General features: G+C 38.8%; 1 protein-coding gene across 2 annotated transcripts in view; it reads right to left on the reverse strand.

The window, feature by feature from the left end:
• Positions 1 to 15080, reverse strand: part of LOC145495436 (E3 ubiquitin-protein ligase UBR5-like) — a 64973-nt gene that overhangs the window by 14726 nt on the left and 35167 nt on the right. The window contains exons 22-30 of one of the 2 annotated variants that reach the window (XM_081475049.1): positions 14209 to 14457; positions 13090 to 13326; positions 7745 to 7985; positions 4396 to 4728; positions 3854 to 4000; positions 3124 to 3390; positions 2397 to 2547; positions 1572 to 1735; positions 132 to 513 (exon numbers count right to left, since the gene is read on the reverse strand). In XM_081475049.1, the coding sequence (XP_081331175.1) occupies positions 132 to 513; positions 1572 to 1735; positions 2397 to 2547; positions 3124 to 3390; positions 3854 to 4000; positions 4396 to 4728; positions 7745 to 7985; positions 13090 to 13326; positions 14209 to 14457 (2171 nt within the window). The remainder of the gene's footprint in view (positions 1 to 131; positions 514 to 1571; positions 1736 to 2396; positions 2548 to 3123; positions 3391 to 3853; positions 4001 to 4395; positions 4729 to 7744; positions 7986 to 13089; positions 13327 to 14208; positions 14458 to 15080) is intronic. The other variant, XM_081475050.1, reaches the window with a different exon arrangement.

Raw genomic sequence — 15080 nt, forward strand, 5'->3', positions numbered from 1 at the left:
CGATGTAACTCGCACTGTGCATGCCTATGTTGTTAGAGTAAACATCCTTGTGCTTGTGCTTGTGTTTACGTTTGTGCTTATCTCAAAAGTACGAACCACGCTTAAACGGGCAACCTGATGATCAGTGTTACCTCTACTTCCTCTCCATCAACAGCTGGTCCCTCCACTGCTACAGCACTCTGTTCCTGTGCACGAGGAATAGTAACAACCTGTCTCCTTCTGTGCCTCTGGTTTCGCACTCTTTGAACACTAGGCCTCTCTTGGGTGGCAGCCTCCTCAACAGACGATGGCGTAGAGGGCCTCATGGGCAGTGGTTCAACAGTGAATAAATCCTCGCTAGCTTGTGTGGCTTCAAGCGTAGAAGACAAAAGGCTGAAGGGTTGGGCCGGACGGCAGATACCTAGTCGCACTGGGGCAAGTATTGCATCCGCAACTTGAACAAGTTCAGGAATGGCTATGGTTGAGAGACACTGGAAAATGCGCTGACACTTCATCAAGGGCTGAACAACACCTCTGTTAGCAAGTAAAAAGCATCCAGCAGGTACAACATTACATTTTGGCCAGAATGTTACTTTACAATGAAGTTTACAGACGCAGATCTAGGATAAATCGTGACAATAAGTGCCTTCCAGAGGGGTCCAGGGCCATGTCCCCTTAAGAAATGTTCTGGATTTTTTTTTTTATCCCTGAAGTCCCCTTTAAGGTCATTCCGCTGAACTAGAACCTGCACTGAGATTTTTGTGAAACTTTGCCCATCGATTGTTTATATTATAGGAACTTAAATTTTGAAATAAAAATAAGGGGTCCCCATGTTCGTTTAGGAGCAAAAGGACCTTGTTTATACCCATAAAAGTCCTTATAATAGCACCATGATTGTAGTTACGATTGCTTGCTAAATTCACGTTTCCGACGATTGCTTTTTGCTCTACACTGAGAATTGGTCCATATTTATTTTACACAGAGAAATTTATCACTCAATTCAAAACAACAGAAAAAAATGATAGGTCACCATACTCGTTTGCGAGAAAATGACGATTTACTTCTATGGCGAGGTCCAGCTGTAAAGAAAAAGCCGCCATTTTTCAATGCGCGCACGCTAGTCACGCGTAAAATTATGCGCGGCAGAGATGCGCAATGCAATACTGGGGAATGACCTTAAAGGGTTTCCGAGTAATTCTGAAAAATCTGACCAATTTCCGTAAAACGGTGGAAACTGTTATGTATACGTGCCTGGATTAACGGGCTTTTGGAGCCAGGGCTCACCTTAACTACAAGTCTTGCATCAAAGTAATGAGCTGGACGGAACAAGGTTTCATAGCAGCGGTTTTCAAATTTTAAGAGGATTCTTTCCCATTCTTCCCAACCTCCTACCCATTTCTCCTAAAAAGATGACTACTACCACAATAGTTTATTCCAGCATGTAGTCAGATTGTTTTAAAAATCGTCTATATACCTGAACAGGGTGCCTATAAATGTTTTGTTGCCCTATAAAAATTGTTACGTACTAGGTGATTCTCTCATTCCAGAGTGTACATGTAGCACAAAATGTAATTATAGTATAGTTCACTTACACTTTCCGTTTGCCATTTGCAGGGGCCATTTGAGATGCCAACACAACAAAAACTCTGGCTACCGATCTGATGAAACGCTGAGCCAGGCTCATCTCATCGGATTTGTGAGGATCAGTTGAATTTTCTATTGCTGTGACCAGTGTAACAAGTAGAGGATCAAGTATCTACAGAATAATAGAATTACTACATTAATCTAGAACTTCCAACTCATTTCAAAGAACTTAGTGCATTTGCTTTTTCAAGACCACTCGGAGAATTTTGCATTGTTTAGAAACTTACTAGCCAAGATACAAGCCACTGAGTACATACATCTTGTCTCCGTTTCATTTTCTTCTCTATTCTCAATACTATTTTCATTTTCTTTCAGTTGTGTCCAAGTTAAGCCTGAAATTTTGACACAACCTTTCCGTTACCAATCATTTCGCGTGATCTCTGGACAGACTGGACATGCAACCAAAAACGTGTCACCAATAAAATTTGAATCCTAGGGCTTGACCTCAGCTGTGTAAAAGATCAAGAATCTTCATGAACATCACTTCGAAGGTGAAGCAAACAACAAGCGATCGGAAGAAGAGGATATTCAAAGAAGCAACTTGAAAGAGTAAATGTCTAAGCGTAACTCTTGTGGCAAATATCCCGATTCTTTTATTTGTTTCTATTGTGTTCAATACTTGTAGAGTATGATTTGACATTGTGATACAAGGCCTGAGTAAATGCGCTTGGAGCGTCTAGTTAGCAATGATAAAACGTATTGTACCTGAGGACAACTAGCTATGAATATTCATTTCCTTTAGCCCTAACAGATGACATAATTCAACATCTTACCTCAGGACCACACTTGGCTACAAGACAGTGTGTGAATGCATCGAGTCGCACTGTACCCGCCTGACTTGAAAGACGATCTTCTTGTTCCGTCATGGGTATGAGATGGCTTGAGCCTGCATCAGGTAATCCACTGCTCTCATGTCCATGCAGTCTAACAGAAACGAGTAGTAAGTGATGGTTACTTTTGACACCAGGTCCATGCTGTTCAAAAGATAGATTATGCTTAACACCAGATGGATCATGATAATCATAGTTTGTTTTGCCAACAGCGATTTTTCCAGCAGATAGCATCATCCCCCTTTTGCACAACTGGGCCCAGGTGAACAAAGTGCACACTAATGGCTAGCAAGACAAATAACTGCAATGAATGATATTGATCTTTAACAGCAAGTCTTTACGATGATAGAAATCCTTGAAATCATGGGCTTCAAAATTGAACACTGATGGCATAGGAACATTACTATAGCGAGGTAGTCACGCTGCATGGTAGTAACTATAATGAGCAAGTTTTGTCATTAATAATCAACTGTTTGATATTTTTGCTTGGCTTGTGACTGATTTTATGTCTTTTGCTGATCTGTCACCTCTGTAATAAGCAACAAAATATGCATTTTATTGCAATTTGTTTTGGTTTTGATGCGAGAGACAAAAATCGCTTACTATATGCCATGTTTCAAAATAGTCATTTTAGATCCCATACACAAAACAAAAAAAGTGGTTCCTTTACTTTGATTCTCCCGGTGATCGACAACCATCTCTCAACATTGCACTAACGGCTCGCCAGTCTTGTAGGATAAACTCGAGAGCCTTACGAGCAAACCTAGGAGGGTCCAGATCATGTTCTGGAAGTGGCGGAGTTGTGCCATTTGTTCCAAGTGTCCTGGTCTTGGCTTTTGGACGCGCATCTGTAGCAGCGCGGTGTGGTCGGAATTGCCTTTGCTCAACAGTTTGTCGAGCCACAGTTTGAGCCAAAAACAGCAGTAAATGCTCCCCTCTAAAACAAAGCATAAAAGGTCAACAAAAGCTCTAACCTACTGTACTAAATAAAAAAAAATTGTATCGGTACTCAAGTGTTAACAAGGACTTTATGTTCTACCAAAGCCAATTTTACAATGAACATTGGTTGAATTTATACTAGGGGCGGATTATCTGTCCAAGACATATTAGCTGTTTGAGAAGATTAATCTGTCTCCTGTGAAAGATAGTCATCCAGGTATAACTCCAGTGTTATGAATTATATGGCAAAATTCGTATTAGGCTGATTAATCTTAGAGCGCGTCTGCCAGACAAACTTTGCCACATAATTTGTCCAAGACTAGATTTGAAACTACATGATTCAATCGTTTCAGACAGATCAATTGGTTCTGATGAATAAATCATTTCTAGATATACATTCGCCATGGTATAATTCTTCCCTTGAATAAATTTGGCCATTACGTGACATATATAAAGCCTACCTTCCATTAGGCCGGCTAACCAAATCAGTTTCTGACACAAGTTTTTTCAGGAGTTGAATGCGAGCAGCCTGGGAGCCTGGTACCAAGGCACGGCACTTGCATTTTTCCCAACAGTCACAGTAAGCAGTGGGTGCTGTTCTCTTCAACCTGATTGCATAACAAGTACAGTAACAATATTCTAGTCAAAATAGCACGAAAATGGTAACAAAATGTCCAAAAATGATGTTCACCTTATGATAATAAGTAAGCTTACACTAAGATGAACAACCGACTAGTTTTAAACTGTACAATTACATAATGCATACAGTTACTGTTTCTTCACTTAAAGTGTATTTAAAAGTTAAATGAAAATAGAGGTTCAAGAAGCTTTACTGTACCTGTTAAAGGGGAAAAATAGAGATGTTAAATTAAAGTTTGGAAAGTTCAACTATGGCCTGCACACACATTCATGCAGAGCTGTGAAAACAGCTCTTAAAATTAATATAATTATCAGCGCTTCAAGTGGACAATCATCACTATTTCAAGTTTATTGAAAATCTTACTTGCAGTCATGGCCTCGGTGGCACACTCGAGCACACTCAGTACAACAACAAAGAGAACCAGTCAGGCCACAAGTGCGACACTCAAAGATGTCTTGATTGATGTGCTCTGTGCCAGTCCAAGTAAATGAACACGTGTCATTACAGCACAGCACATGGAGAGGAGAGGCATCTGGGTGACTGTCAGACGGACACACCATGGATATTAGAACATTTCTGTCAATCTGTCCACTTGGGTTGGTAGCTAGACACTGGGCTGTTGTGAACAGGGTGAGGGCAGCATGGTATGTGCGGCCACGAACAGCAGCCATAAATGGAGTGCAGCCATCTGTATCCCTACCAAGGAGAAAAATGCCGATAAAAAGTTAGCTACAGTCAGCCTTGTTTCTATTGGCGTACTACACACCCCCCATGCCCCACCCCCAATAATACCTGTATGAAATTCATAATCAAAATATCCAAACCAATGCCCTTGTTCTGCTATACCATGAATCAATTTCGCCCAGGGCCCAAGCTCAAGGGAGTGCACCTTTTTTCTTCAGCATCACAGAGCAGTGATACCACTGAAACACAATACCCATTTCTGTGCACAACAAATGTTGGAAAACTACAGAGAGGTCATTCTGTTGTGCTAGGGGGAAGTTTGATTGCTCTATTCCTACCGAATTATAAATGAACAAGAAGCTCCCAGAATTGAGAGTACAATTTGATAGTAGATAACCAGATTGAAGTGATTTTGACTGGATACCGTTTCCAGAGGTGCAAACCGTGGTCATGTGGTGTGAGGGGATAGAAGGCCAAAATGAAAACATTTGTGTCCCGTTTTTCTTTTCCCTCACTCTCTCCCACCAACTTTTCTTTGGAAATGCATAGGACTCAGATTAATTCCATGACAATGTCTTCAAAACACTTCTTCAATGGGAGCCAATTTTTGGAGAGAGATAACTGTTGGAATGAAGTTTCATTTTATTTTGTTTTATTTTTTTACTTAATCAATTTACAAACACAATATACATATGGAAAAAATAAAGTAAATCAACAAAATGAAAAGAGGAAAATAGTAACATTACAGCACACTATTTACTTACAGTACAATGTGATAGTTCATACTACAAGCCAAAACATGAACACTATTAACATCGTTTACTTAGTTAAACAAAACAAAGAAAATACATCATCATTGCATGTTAAATAATATGTTGAAAGGATTTTTGGAAAGCAGCAATAGACTTGTTTTGAAATGCTATTTCTTTCTGTATGTTTAATTTTTCTTTTAGAAGTATGAGAAAACTGTTGAAAGAGAGCTTTTCGTCGTGCAGGCAGCTGCAGTGTATAGAAAATTTTGCAATGAGAAGCATATAGTTCAGAGTATCTATGTTCCGTTTTGTCAAAAACACGGTATAAAATCATACTATTTGACAGAGTTAGTTGCTGTTTCGTTTATTTGTCCACCAGTTTTGAAAGGTCTTCCAAAAGGCTATAATGGAAGAGCAGCATAAGAACATATGATCTAGGGAGTGTGTATCAGTAAAGCATTGAGGACATATATCATTGTCTGACATTTTGGCTCTAAAAAGAGACATTTTAGTTGCAAGAATGTTGTGTATAATCTTATATTGAAACATTGTTATTTTAATGTCACACTTGATCTGGAGAGGTAATTCATACACTTTTTGGATGGTTTCTGGAGTGAAACCACGTTTTAAGATTTTAGTTTCAGCAATAGGTGGTACAAAGAATTTCTTCAACAGCAAGTTGTACACATACTTGGTGGAAATGGTTTCTCCTTTTTCCTCACTTTCTGACCTCCAAGAAGTTGATATAGAATTAACAAGACCGAAGTAGAGGGTGAAGCGCATTTTGAGTTTACACTTATAACTTACAAAAGTTTATTAAAGGACAGGAATTTACCGTCCTCTTGAAGGAGATCCTGGATTTGCATAATTTTTTGGTCAAACCAACTTTTGTAGAATACAGGTTTACCATTAATTAATATGTTTCGATTGTTCCAAATTACCTCTTCATAAGTGAGTAGGGTCTCGCTTCTTATAGAATCTTTAGTCATTTGCCATTCTTTTAGTACGTCAACATAAAAAGGTGGTAAATTACGACCTGTAGTGTGTTAATGTCATAGTTATAACTTGTCAAGAAGTGTAATCCTCCATATCTCTCTAGGGTTGTGTTAGGGATGATTTTCCAGAATACTACGTTTTCGGATTTTATGCGTGGTATCCATGCGACTTTTAAGGCTTTATTCAAGATATTAAAGTCAGTCATTTTAAGTCCTCCATGTTTTCTCTTGCCAATAATAGTTGATTTCTTGATTTTAGAGGGTTTCTCACCCCAAATAAATTTAAAAATTATTGAGTTAATTTCTTTAATTAGTTGTTCAGAGATAACGAGTAGAGACCTATTGTAAATTAATTTTGAAAGACCTAACATGGAGTTTGCCAATGGAGTTAGTGAGTTCATATGCACCAATTTAACATTTGGCTGTGTGACCGTGTGATGCGGTTCCAGTCAAAGGCCAACATTTCACCCTTGCTCACCATAGAGTCTCCAGTAGCTCAGTGGTTAGAGCATCTGGTTAGATCAAGGAGGGTCGTGGGTTCAAATCCCATCTGGAACTCGCAATTTTTTTTTCTGAGTCGATGTGATTTCTACTATACTCGCTTTGGAGGGTGGTTGGTTGCAACTTTGATATGCCTTATTGCATTGGAAGTGCTAAATTGAATCATCACTGTAGCTATCTACAGGACTCCCACAAAGGTCTATAAACTGTCCAATTTAGCCATGAAGTAAACCTTGGATGACACCTATACCTGAGATAGACTGCCAGGGAAATCACATGATTGCAAGCATGTGCTAATTAAAACAGTGCATAATTATTTTTACAGCTGTTTAGAGAAAGGTTGTCCAAAAAAATGTGAAAAAGTGCACACAACAACTCCGAAAGTTAGTAGGGGTAGAAGTAAAGAGCTCCTGAACATGTTAAATACTTAATCAGATATAAAAAAATTTTCTTCATTTCAAATGCTTTCTTTTTCTTTGGATTTGTGGAGAGGTTCTTTTTGCCATGCTGAATTTTAGAAGAATTTCAACTTAATGCCATGAGACAGTGAAAGGAAAGCTACAGAAAAAAATGGTCTTATGAGATGAAAATCTATTGTAGCCTTGTTTATAAATGATGTGCTTCATGTGCAAAAATACAAATTTGTAGATTTTCTCTACACCGATATGCAAAATTCCAGTGAATACTCAGATCACCATTAGGTCATGTCACGAAGACTTGGCACTTCCATCCTATAAGGTCTCTTGAAACAGCTATATATTAAAGATAATCATTACTTACTTAGCAGTCATAAGTTGAAGAAGGAATGGAGCCAACACAGTACTCTCACACAACAGTTTAAGGCACTTAAGAGCCTTACTCTGCGTGTGCTGTGAATCTATTGACTGGCTGGATGATGATGATGATGCTGATGCTGATGCTGCTGCTGCTGCAACTGCCGATGCACCTGATGGTACTGGTGCAGGGACTGACCCCGATGGAGTGGGGGTTAATGATGGACCTGTTTCATCATCTCGTACATCTAAAAAGTCAGAAGCAAAATAATTTAAACACACAAGCATAGCTAGGCATTTTGATATTGCACATTTTTACAACCAGTACTGAGATTGCAGTGAAACATTTGGCCTCCTGCACAGTACTAGAAAACCCCACTGCAATTGTTGATAAAACAGACTTTTGAATTATAAAGTGATTTGTTCACTTTAAGAGCTTCTGCCTGAGAGACCGGGGCAGACTTGGAAATGAAGGTCGGCCAATTTCGCTTAAAATTGGTGCACAAAGTTGTTATGTGGACTTATGTAATACGCCAAAGTTTCATGTTCAACAACCTTCTTTTAGCCGAGTTCTTGATATCAGCCCCTCAGGGGTCCCCACAGGCTGATTTTCAGTGCAATTTTGGCCAATTTTCAATCTCTCTTTTAGCAACGTACAATTAATTTCAGACAAAACCAAAACCATATCTGTAACGCCCTATTCTTAGGCTTCCATGGGTGGAAACATTAGCTCACGGGAATTTTTCATTAGCTTGTGGCTGTTATCACAACTTGGTCCTATTTGAAGCATATGGGAAGCAACAGGAAATGGCCTGTTTTTCAGACCACATATTTTCCATGCCCATGTTTTATATCGTGAAGTCTTAGTATCCCTGCAAAGTTCAGCCCTTAGTTTAGTAATATCAAGAAAAAAATACTAAGGTTGAGGCTTTTTTACTACGAAACACTTCAAGAGAGTTACCTACTACGCACTTCCTGCCAAAGTCTTAATTTTTTTATTAGGAGAGATTTTTAGACATTAGCCGCAAAATTAGCATACAATTAATTATCTCGAAGTGAACTATTGAAATTAAATATATATTTACAAACCAAAGACTAGAAATTGATTTTCCTACTGACAGATTTGAATCTAAATTTTATGCTGCATTTGTACTCTGTACCCTGGGGACTGGAAGGTGACGAGGGGGAAACTTTAAACGTTGATGACAAGAAAAGTAATCAAAATACAATGAAACAAGTTGTTTACTGAGTGTATAAGTTAGGTGGGAAAAGCTGAGCCCAAAAAAGCCTTATTTATGGGACTCTGCCTCGTTTCCATGGCAACCTTATTTTGTCAGGCATAATTACCCTAAGTTTAAGTTTTCTCATCTCATTCTCTGTTTTTATTGATGTTTTCAAGTTTCTTGGGACAAACATAGTTTTTTTGCACCTTTTCATTCCTTTGGTACCTTTTCTCTTCTGTTTTAATTTTGCTATAATTGGCAAAAACGATATTTTTACTTCATGGAATAGTCATGAAATCCAGACTGGTGGATTCAATATGATAGATGTTTTGGAATTTATGACATTCTAATGTCAAGTGCCTTCATAGCTTACTATTCACCATTAGAATTTTAAGCCTTGAGTTATTTTTCTCCTTCTCCCTGCCAGAAGATCACAAATACCTTGTGTGACTAGTGGTACTGAAATTTTTGACTTAACTACGACACACCCAGAGGTGCTTTCCTCCAAGCTTCGGTCTTTGCTTCTCTTTGGTATTGATTCTAAATATGAATACCATTGTTATGATAGAGATTGTAAGTAAGTAAGCCTCGTGATACAATAGGGGGCAAAATTACTTCCTATTTTCGCCTGGAGATTACATTGTTTGAGCATGACACGCAAAGCGTCTCCGCTGTGATTTAATATTGGGCATGTGAAACTACTTAATTCATCTCCAAGCCCTTTCAACTTTTCAAGTGAAACAACATCCAATATGGCGTCGAAAATATTGACAATTGAATTGTGGGTGGGTAGACAATTTAAGTTAGAGATATTTTGTTCAAATATGTATGCAGATGATAATGGAAGAACGATCCTTGAACAAGTGGAACGAATTTAAGACATTAAAGCATGTAAAAAAAATCTTAAGTGTGAATTCTGGGAGAATCCCAGATGGGATTTCAACCCATGATCCAGAATCTACACTTAATATCATGTTGTTGTTGTTTCTCTGTTAAAAATGAATTTATGTCTGATAAAAATGCATGCAGTCACTCTACCCTAGGACACTTAAGGGATGCAGTAGGTATCACAATGCCGAACTCCTTAAATATTCTATCTGAAACATCAGCGGCCATCTTCTTCGGTTTCTTCAATTTCTTTTTCCTCCTTGATTGAAAGGGTGTTGACATGCCCCACTTTGGTCACGCAAACAGGTGAATTTTTGGCAGTGACGTGGGCAAATCACAATCTTCTTTAATTCATACTTTAACTTCCATTCAGGGAAATTGTCAACTCTGTGAGACACAGCCAGTTTATTACCACCAGTGCCCACTTTAATTTGACCATCAGGTGGGTGACATCTCGATCTAACGTCGCTACTGGGAGAGTCACAGCAGGCCCTGATGGCTTGTTATCTCATGCCCCGCATATGTCATCTTCTTTCCAAAACTGAGGGACACCGTATACTCATGTTTCTACATGTAGTTTTCCAGGGGACTAAACTTGCAATAGCCAGACTTTCGCTCCTCTGCCTTTGAAGCACACTCAAATGAAACAAATTCACTTACAGACAGAATAGAGTTAATAAGTTTAATTAACTCATCGCAGATAGTTTCATTTCTTGTAAATAAACAATCCAGCCGGCAAGATGTCCACGTGCTGGCTATATATTCATTTCGCGGTTGCATCTCATCAATTTACGACAGACTGAAGTAAACCTGTAACGTAGTAACGCAGTTGGATTTTATACAAAACTGGCAACTGCCTAGCGCAGAGCACGGTCGCAACCTAATGGTTCGCGGGTTGGACTCCGGATCGAGCACTCCTGGTTACTAGGGTGCTGACATGTCGTCTTGGGAAAGGCATTTTTCGTTCACAATGCCTCTCTCCACCCAGATGTATAAATGAGAGCTGGTGATTATCATCCTGTTCAGGGAAGAAGAGCAATAACCAATTTAAGCTCCAGCAGGTATGAGGCACTGGGCCTTGTGACGACTTACCTTACCACCTCAGCAAGCATGCTGGTCATCCTGGGGATTATCGCTTCTTACTATGAAAATCGGAGTTAATGGCCAGCAATTCTACAGCTAGGGGTGCCATGAGTAGTAGTTTTTGAAGGGAAATCCACTCCTACCCTGTTTTATCTTTTAATATACGCAGTACACCGATTTAGTCTGGATCTGTACTGACTGAGAAAGCAACAAATGAAAAATCCCGATAGAGAAAGGGAAAGTGTGCCAATGAGTAATTTTCTCGTAATTTGGTCAGACATCCAGCGACTTGGCGGGGAAAACGGTCTGTCTTGGACGTCCTCAATTTATAATACCTAGGCCGTTTGCACTGGGGGACTGGGTATGAATAAATATTCAGTAACATATCCATTTGTTCTTTAGCTTCTCAAGCAAGTTCTATACCTAATCACTCTCTGCAGTATCAAGGAGACGAATCTAGATGAGAAAAAACTGAATTCCAAGTCAATCATAGCCAGCACACTACAGACAAGTTGGCGTGTCGTAGCGTCGCCATGTACGGTATGAATCAACCTGAATTTTCATTACTCGGAACAATGCACTCACTACCAATTTATCGCTGAGGCTAAGGTTTTTAACGTTGCTTCACCTTTAAGGGATTGTAAGAAAGGGGCATGCCTCTAAACCTGAAGCCAGGTAAGCGTTTATAGTAAGTGAATTTATCCAGACACTTTGTATATAGACTCGAAGAGTGAGACTGCATTTTGTATTGGACAATTAGCTATAATTATATTCGAAATTTCCTTAAGGTTCAAAGCGATTTTAAAGTAGTGTTACGAGAGACGTTGCAATTGCATTTAGAGTGAGTGATAAGTTGTTTTCTTTAGAAAAGAACTCTCTGACAGGTGGGTTGATACGAAATGGGATCACAAAGCTTGGCGGCTTATTTCTTGATTTAATTAGCGCTTCATTACTCGGGGCCACAGACTTGTTTTGTTGAACGGGTTGAATAAACTTAATATTGCAGTTTGGACCAAAAAAATGCAACGGTGCACTGTGATTAACCAGCAAGAGACAGATTGTTAGGTATATATATGGTTCTTTCACAGTGACTCCATTATCTGTAATTTTCAAGACTATTTCCACAAAATTTATAACCGTTGCCGGACCAAAATCTGATCGGTCCTAAAAAATCACATGAAATTTTTTGATTAACGGTAAGTCTTTTCGGTTACAATTAACTTCAGAGTCTCTAATTCATGACTTAGAAGAAAAAAGGTATTAATTGAAATTAAATGGCTGATTTTTACAGACACGCTTTTTTCAAACTTTAACTGAAAGTGGCCTGGTTAGTTATTTTCTTGTAAGTTTTTTCTTGGTAAAAAAGCCTCAACCTTAGTATTTTTTTCTTGATATTACTAAACTAAGGGCTGAACTTTGCAGGGATACTAAGACTTCACCATATAAAACATGGGCATGGAAAATATGTGGTCTGAAAAACAGGCCATTTCCTGTTGCTTCCCATATGCTTCAAATAGGACCAAGTTGTGATAACAGCCACGGGCTAACGAAAAATTCCGGTGAGCTAATGTTCTTACCCATAAACGCCTAAGAATAGTGCATTACAAATATGGTTTTGGTTTTGTCTGAAATCAGTTGCGCGTTGCTAAAAGAGAGATTGAAAACTGACCAAAATTACACTGAAAATCAGCCTGTGGGGACCCCTGAGGGGCTGACATCCAGAACTCGGCTAAAAAATGGTCGTTGAACCTGAAACTTTGGCATATTACATAAGTCCACATAACGACGTCGTGTACTAATTTTCAGCGAAATCGGCCGATCTTCATTTCCAAGTCTGGCCCGGTCTCTCAGGCAGAAGCTCTTAAGATATATTTGGAGGTTTCAAGCCCAACCGAACCTTTGGATTGTCCTCTTGCACTAAACAATTGTGGCAAGGGAGGTGCCGGACCATTCACGTAAAACTGATTGGAAGAATTAGAAGAACGGAAAAGGAGATAGAAAGTTGTTGAAATAGAGGAGAATGATAAAAGAACAGTAGAAAGACTGCTGTAGTGAGTCATAAGTGGCAATTAACAAGCATGTGTGCTCAAATTTGCAGCTAAATGCTTTTAAAATAGAGTGCCAAGTTACACAAAATGAATGAGGCCAGTGCTATCACCTGGAGCATCTGGTGGCCAGTGCAAAGTGGGTATAGGAGCATCTTCCTCCACATCAAGTCCTGCAAGTGAGGACGATGCAGATCTTGCAGCAGTAACTGCTCGCTGCATCATCGCACGCACACCCAGTTTTGATGAGCCCCCACTGCCTCCTGGTCCACTAGTACTACCTCCATTACCACTGGCACTACCCAAAGAACCAGAGCTATTACCAGCACCCGAGTTACTGGTAACACCATCTGGGAAAATGACAATAGAAACAGAATCAGTCTACTTAAAGACTACATGTTGATTGTTTCTGCGCATTGATCCTTACTGCACACACAATTCGCCATGTCATGCATGGGGAGTGCAGCATCGAATTCTGCCCTTTCAAGCTTTTTACTTAGCTGTACAAAGGCTTCAAGTGCCTCTTTAAAAGTTATGTATTATGAAAAGGAAGGCAACTTTTGGAACTCTTGCTTGCCTCTGTTGACTCTTCTTTGACATCTTTCGCTTAAAATCCTAGAGATTATTTTTTTTCAAAATCAGAGTTTTCAAAATCAGGCTACATGCTTTACCTTTGGAACAAAGTCAGTGACCCATTTTTTTTCTTTCTTTTTTTTTTTTGCATGTCAATCACAAGAAACCCATTACTGACCACAGAATAAGTTAGAACAAATTAATATCTATTATTACATCTTGAAGAGTTTTTGTGCAAACGGCCTTCATATAATTGTAACCAACAAAACAAGCAAAGTCAGAGCTTCCTATAACAACAATAGGAGTGAGGTTTCTTTCATATTTTGTGAATAGTCATCATTCTTGGCTATTAAGCTGGAGTTTACCAAGCACATTTTGTTCTTATCACAGTCAGCCAAAGCAGTGAGTTACACAATCTATGACAGTCCTTTCTCAGCTAAGTAGAGACATTTCAGTGAAAAGGCAACAAAATTACATATTGCAAGCATTACGATCAAACTGGCTCCATTGCCAGATTTAAAGACATAACTCTACAGTTCAGAGGCAAGCATTTGCCAATGTGTCTTTCATTTGAGCCCTGAATTACACGCACAATCAATGAAACTAGGAAGGATGTCCACTGAAAGATTAATATTTGGCAACAGATCCATCAGTCTTACCACTTGAGCGAACAGCTGCCGCAGCTGCTGCCACGGCTGCAGCGAGAGCATCTACTGCACCCTTAATGGACTCCAGCTTATTACCAAGTGCACCAGTTGCTGTAGCTGTGCCACCACTCTGGGATTCTACTGGCTCACCAGGCTCATGAGCAGATGTTGGAAAACTCCTGGAGACACATGCGTGGAGAATGTTTCTGTTGCCATCACATCTTTCAAGTAAAGCTGCTTCTAAGAGGCTGCCCATGTTGACTGAAAATAGATTGCATGACAAGAATTAATTTCAGTCTCCACTTCCACTTAATAATACTAAATTTGTATAAATGTATACATATATATAAAGCAAGTAAAAATTAATGATAAAAGGACATTTCAGAGTCATCATGACACCATTAATTATTTAATATTATTAAGTTAATCTTTTTCCTCACAGTCTATTTCTTATCTTTTTGAATTTGAAAATGGTGTCATGATGACTCTGAAACTTCATTCAGTTTTATCATTAATGTAGAATTAATCTAGATTCAATATGATGTGTAATAAAGCCAATGTAAACCCTCTATCGCTGAGCTATAAAATCACAAGGTTCCAACTGATCTACAGTAGATGAATTCTAAAAAAGTACAAAGAAATCAGCTTGGCCTGAACAAAAGAAAGTGGACCCACTCGAGTAAACATTCCAATCAATAGGTTGCAGGTCTACGAAGTAGGACATTTGGCATAGGCTGCCAAAAATAATTCCATTATTATTATTATTATTATTATTACTATTATTTAACTTTATTTATACATGGGTAAAACATCAGGACTTAAAGTAAATACTAAAATTGCATTAATTACATTGTTAAGATACTAATCTACTACCAATTAAATCT

The sequence above is a fragment of the Orbicella franksi genome, chromosome 8, assembly GCF_964199315.1.
Source record: "Orbicella franksi chromosome 8, jaOrbFran1.1, whole genome shotgun sequence".
In the NCBI taxonomy this organism is placed as follows: Eukaryota; Metazoa; Cnidaria; class Anthozoa; order Scleractinia; family Merulinidae; genus Orbicella; species Orbicella franksi.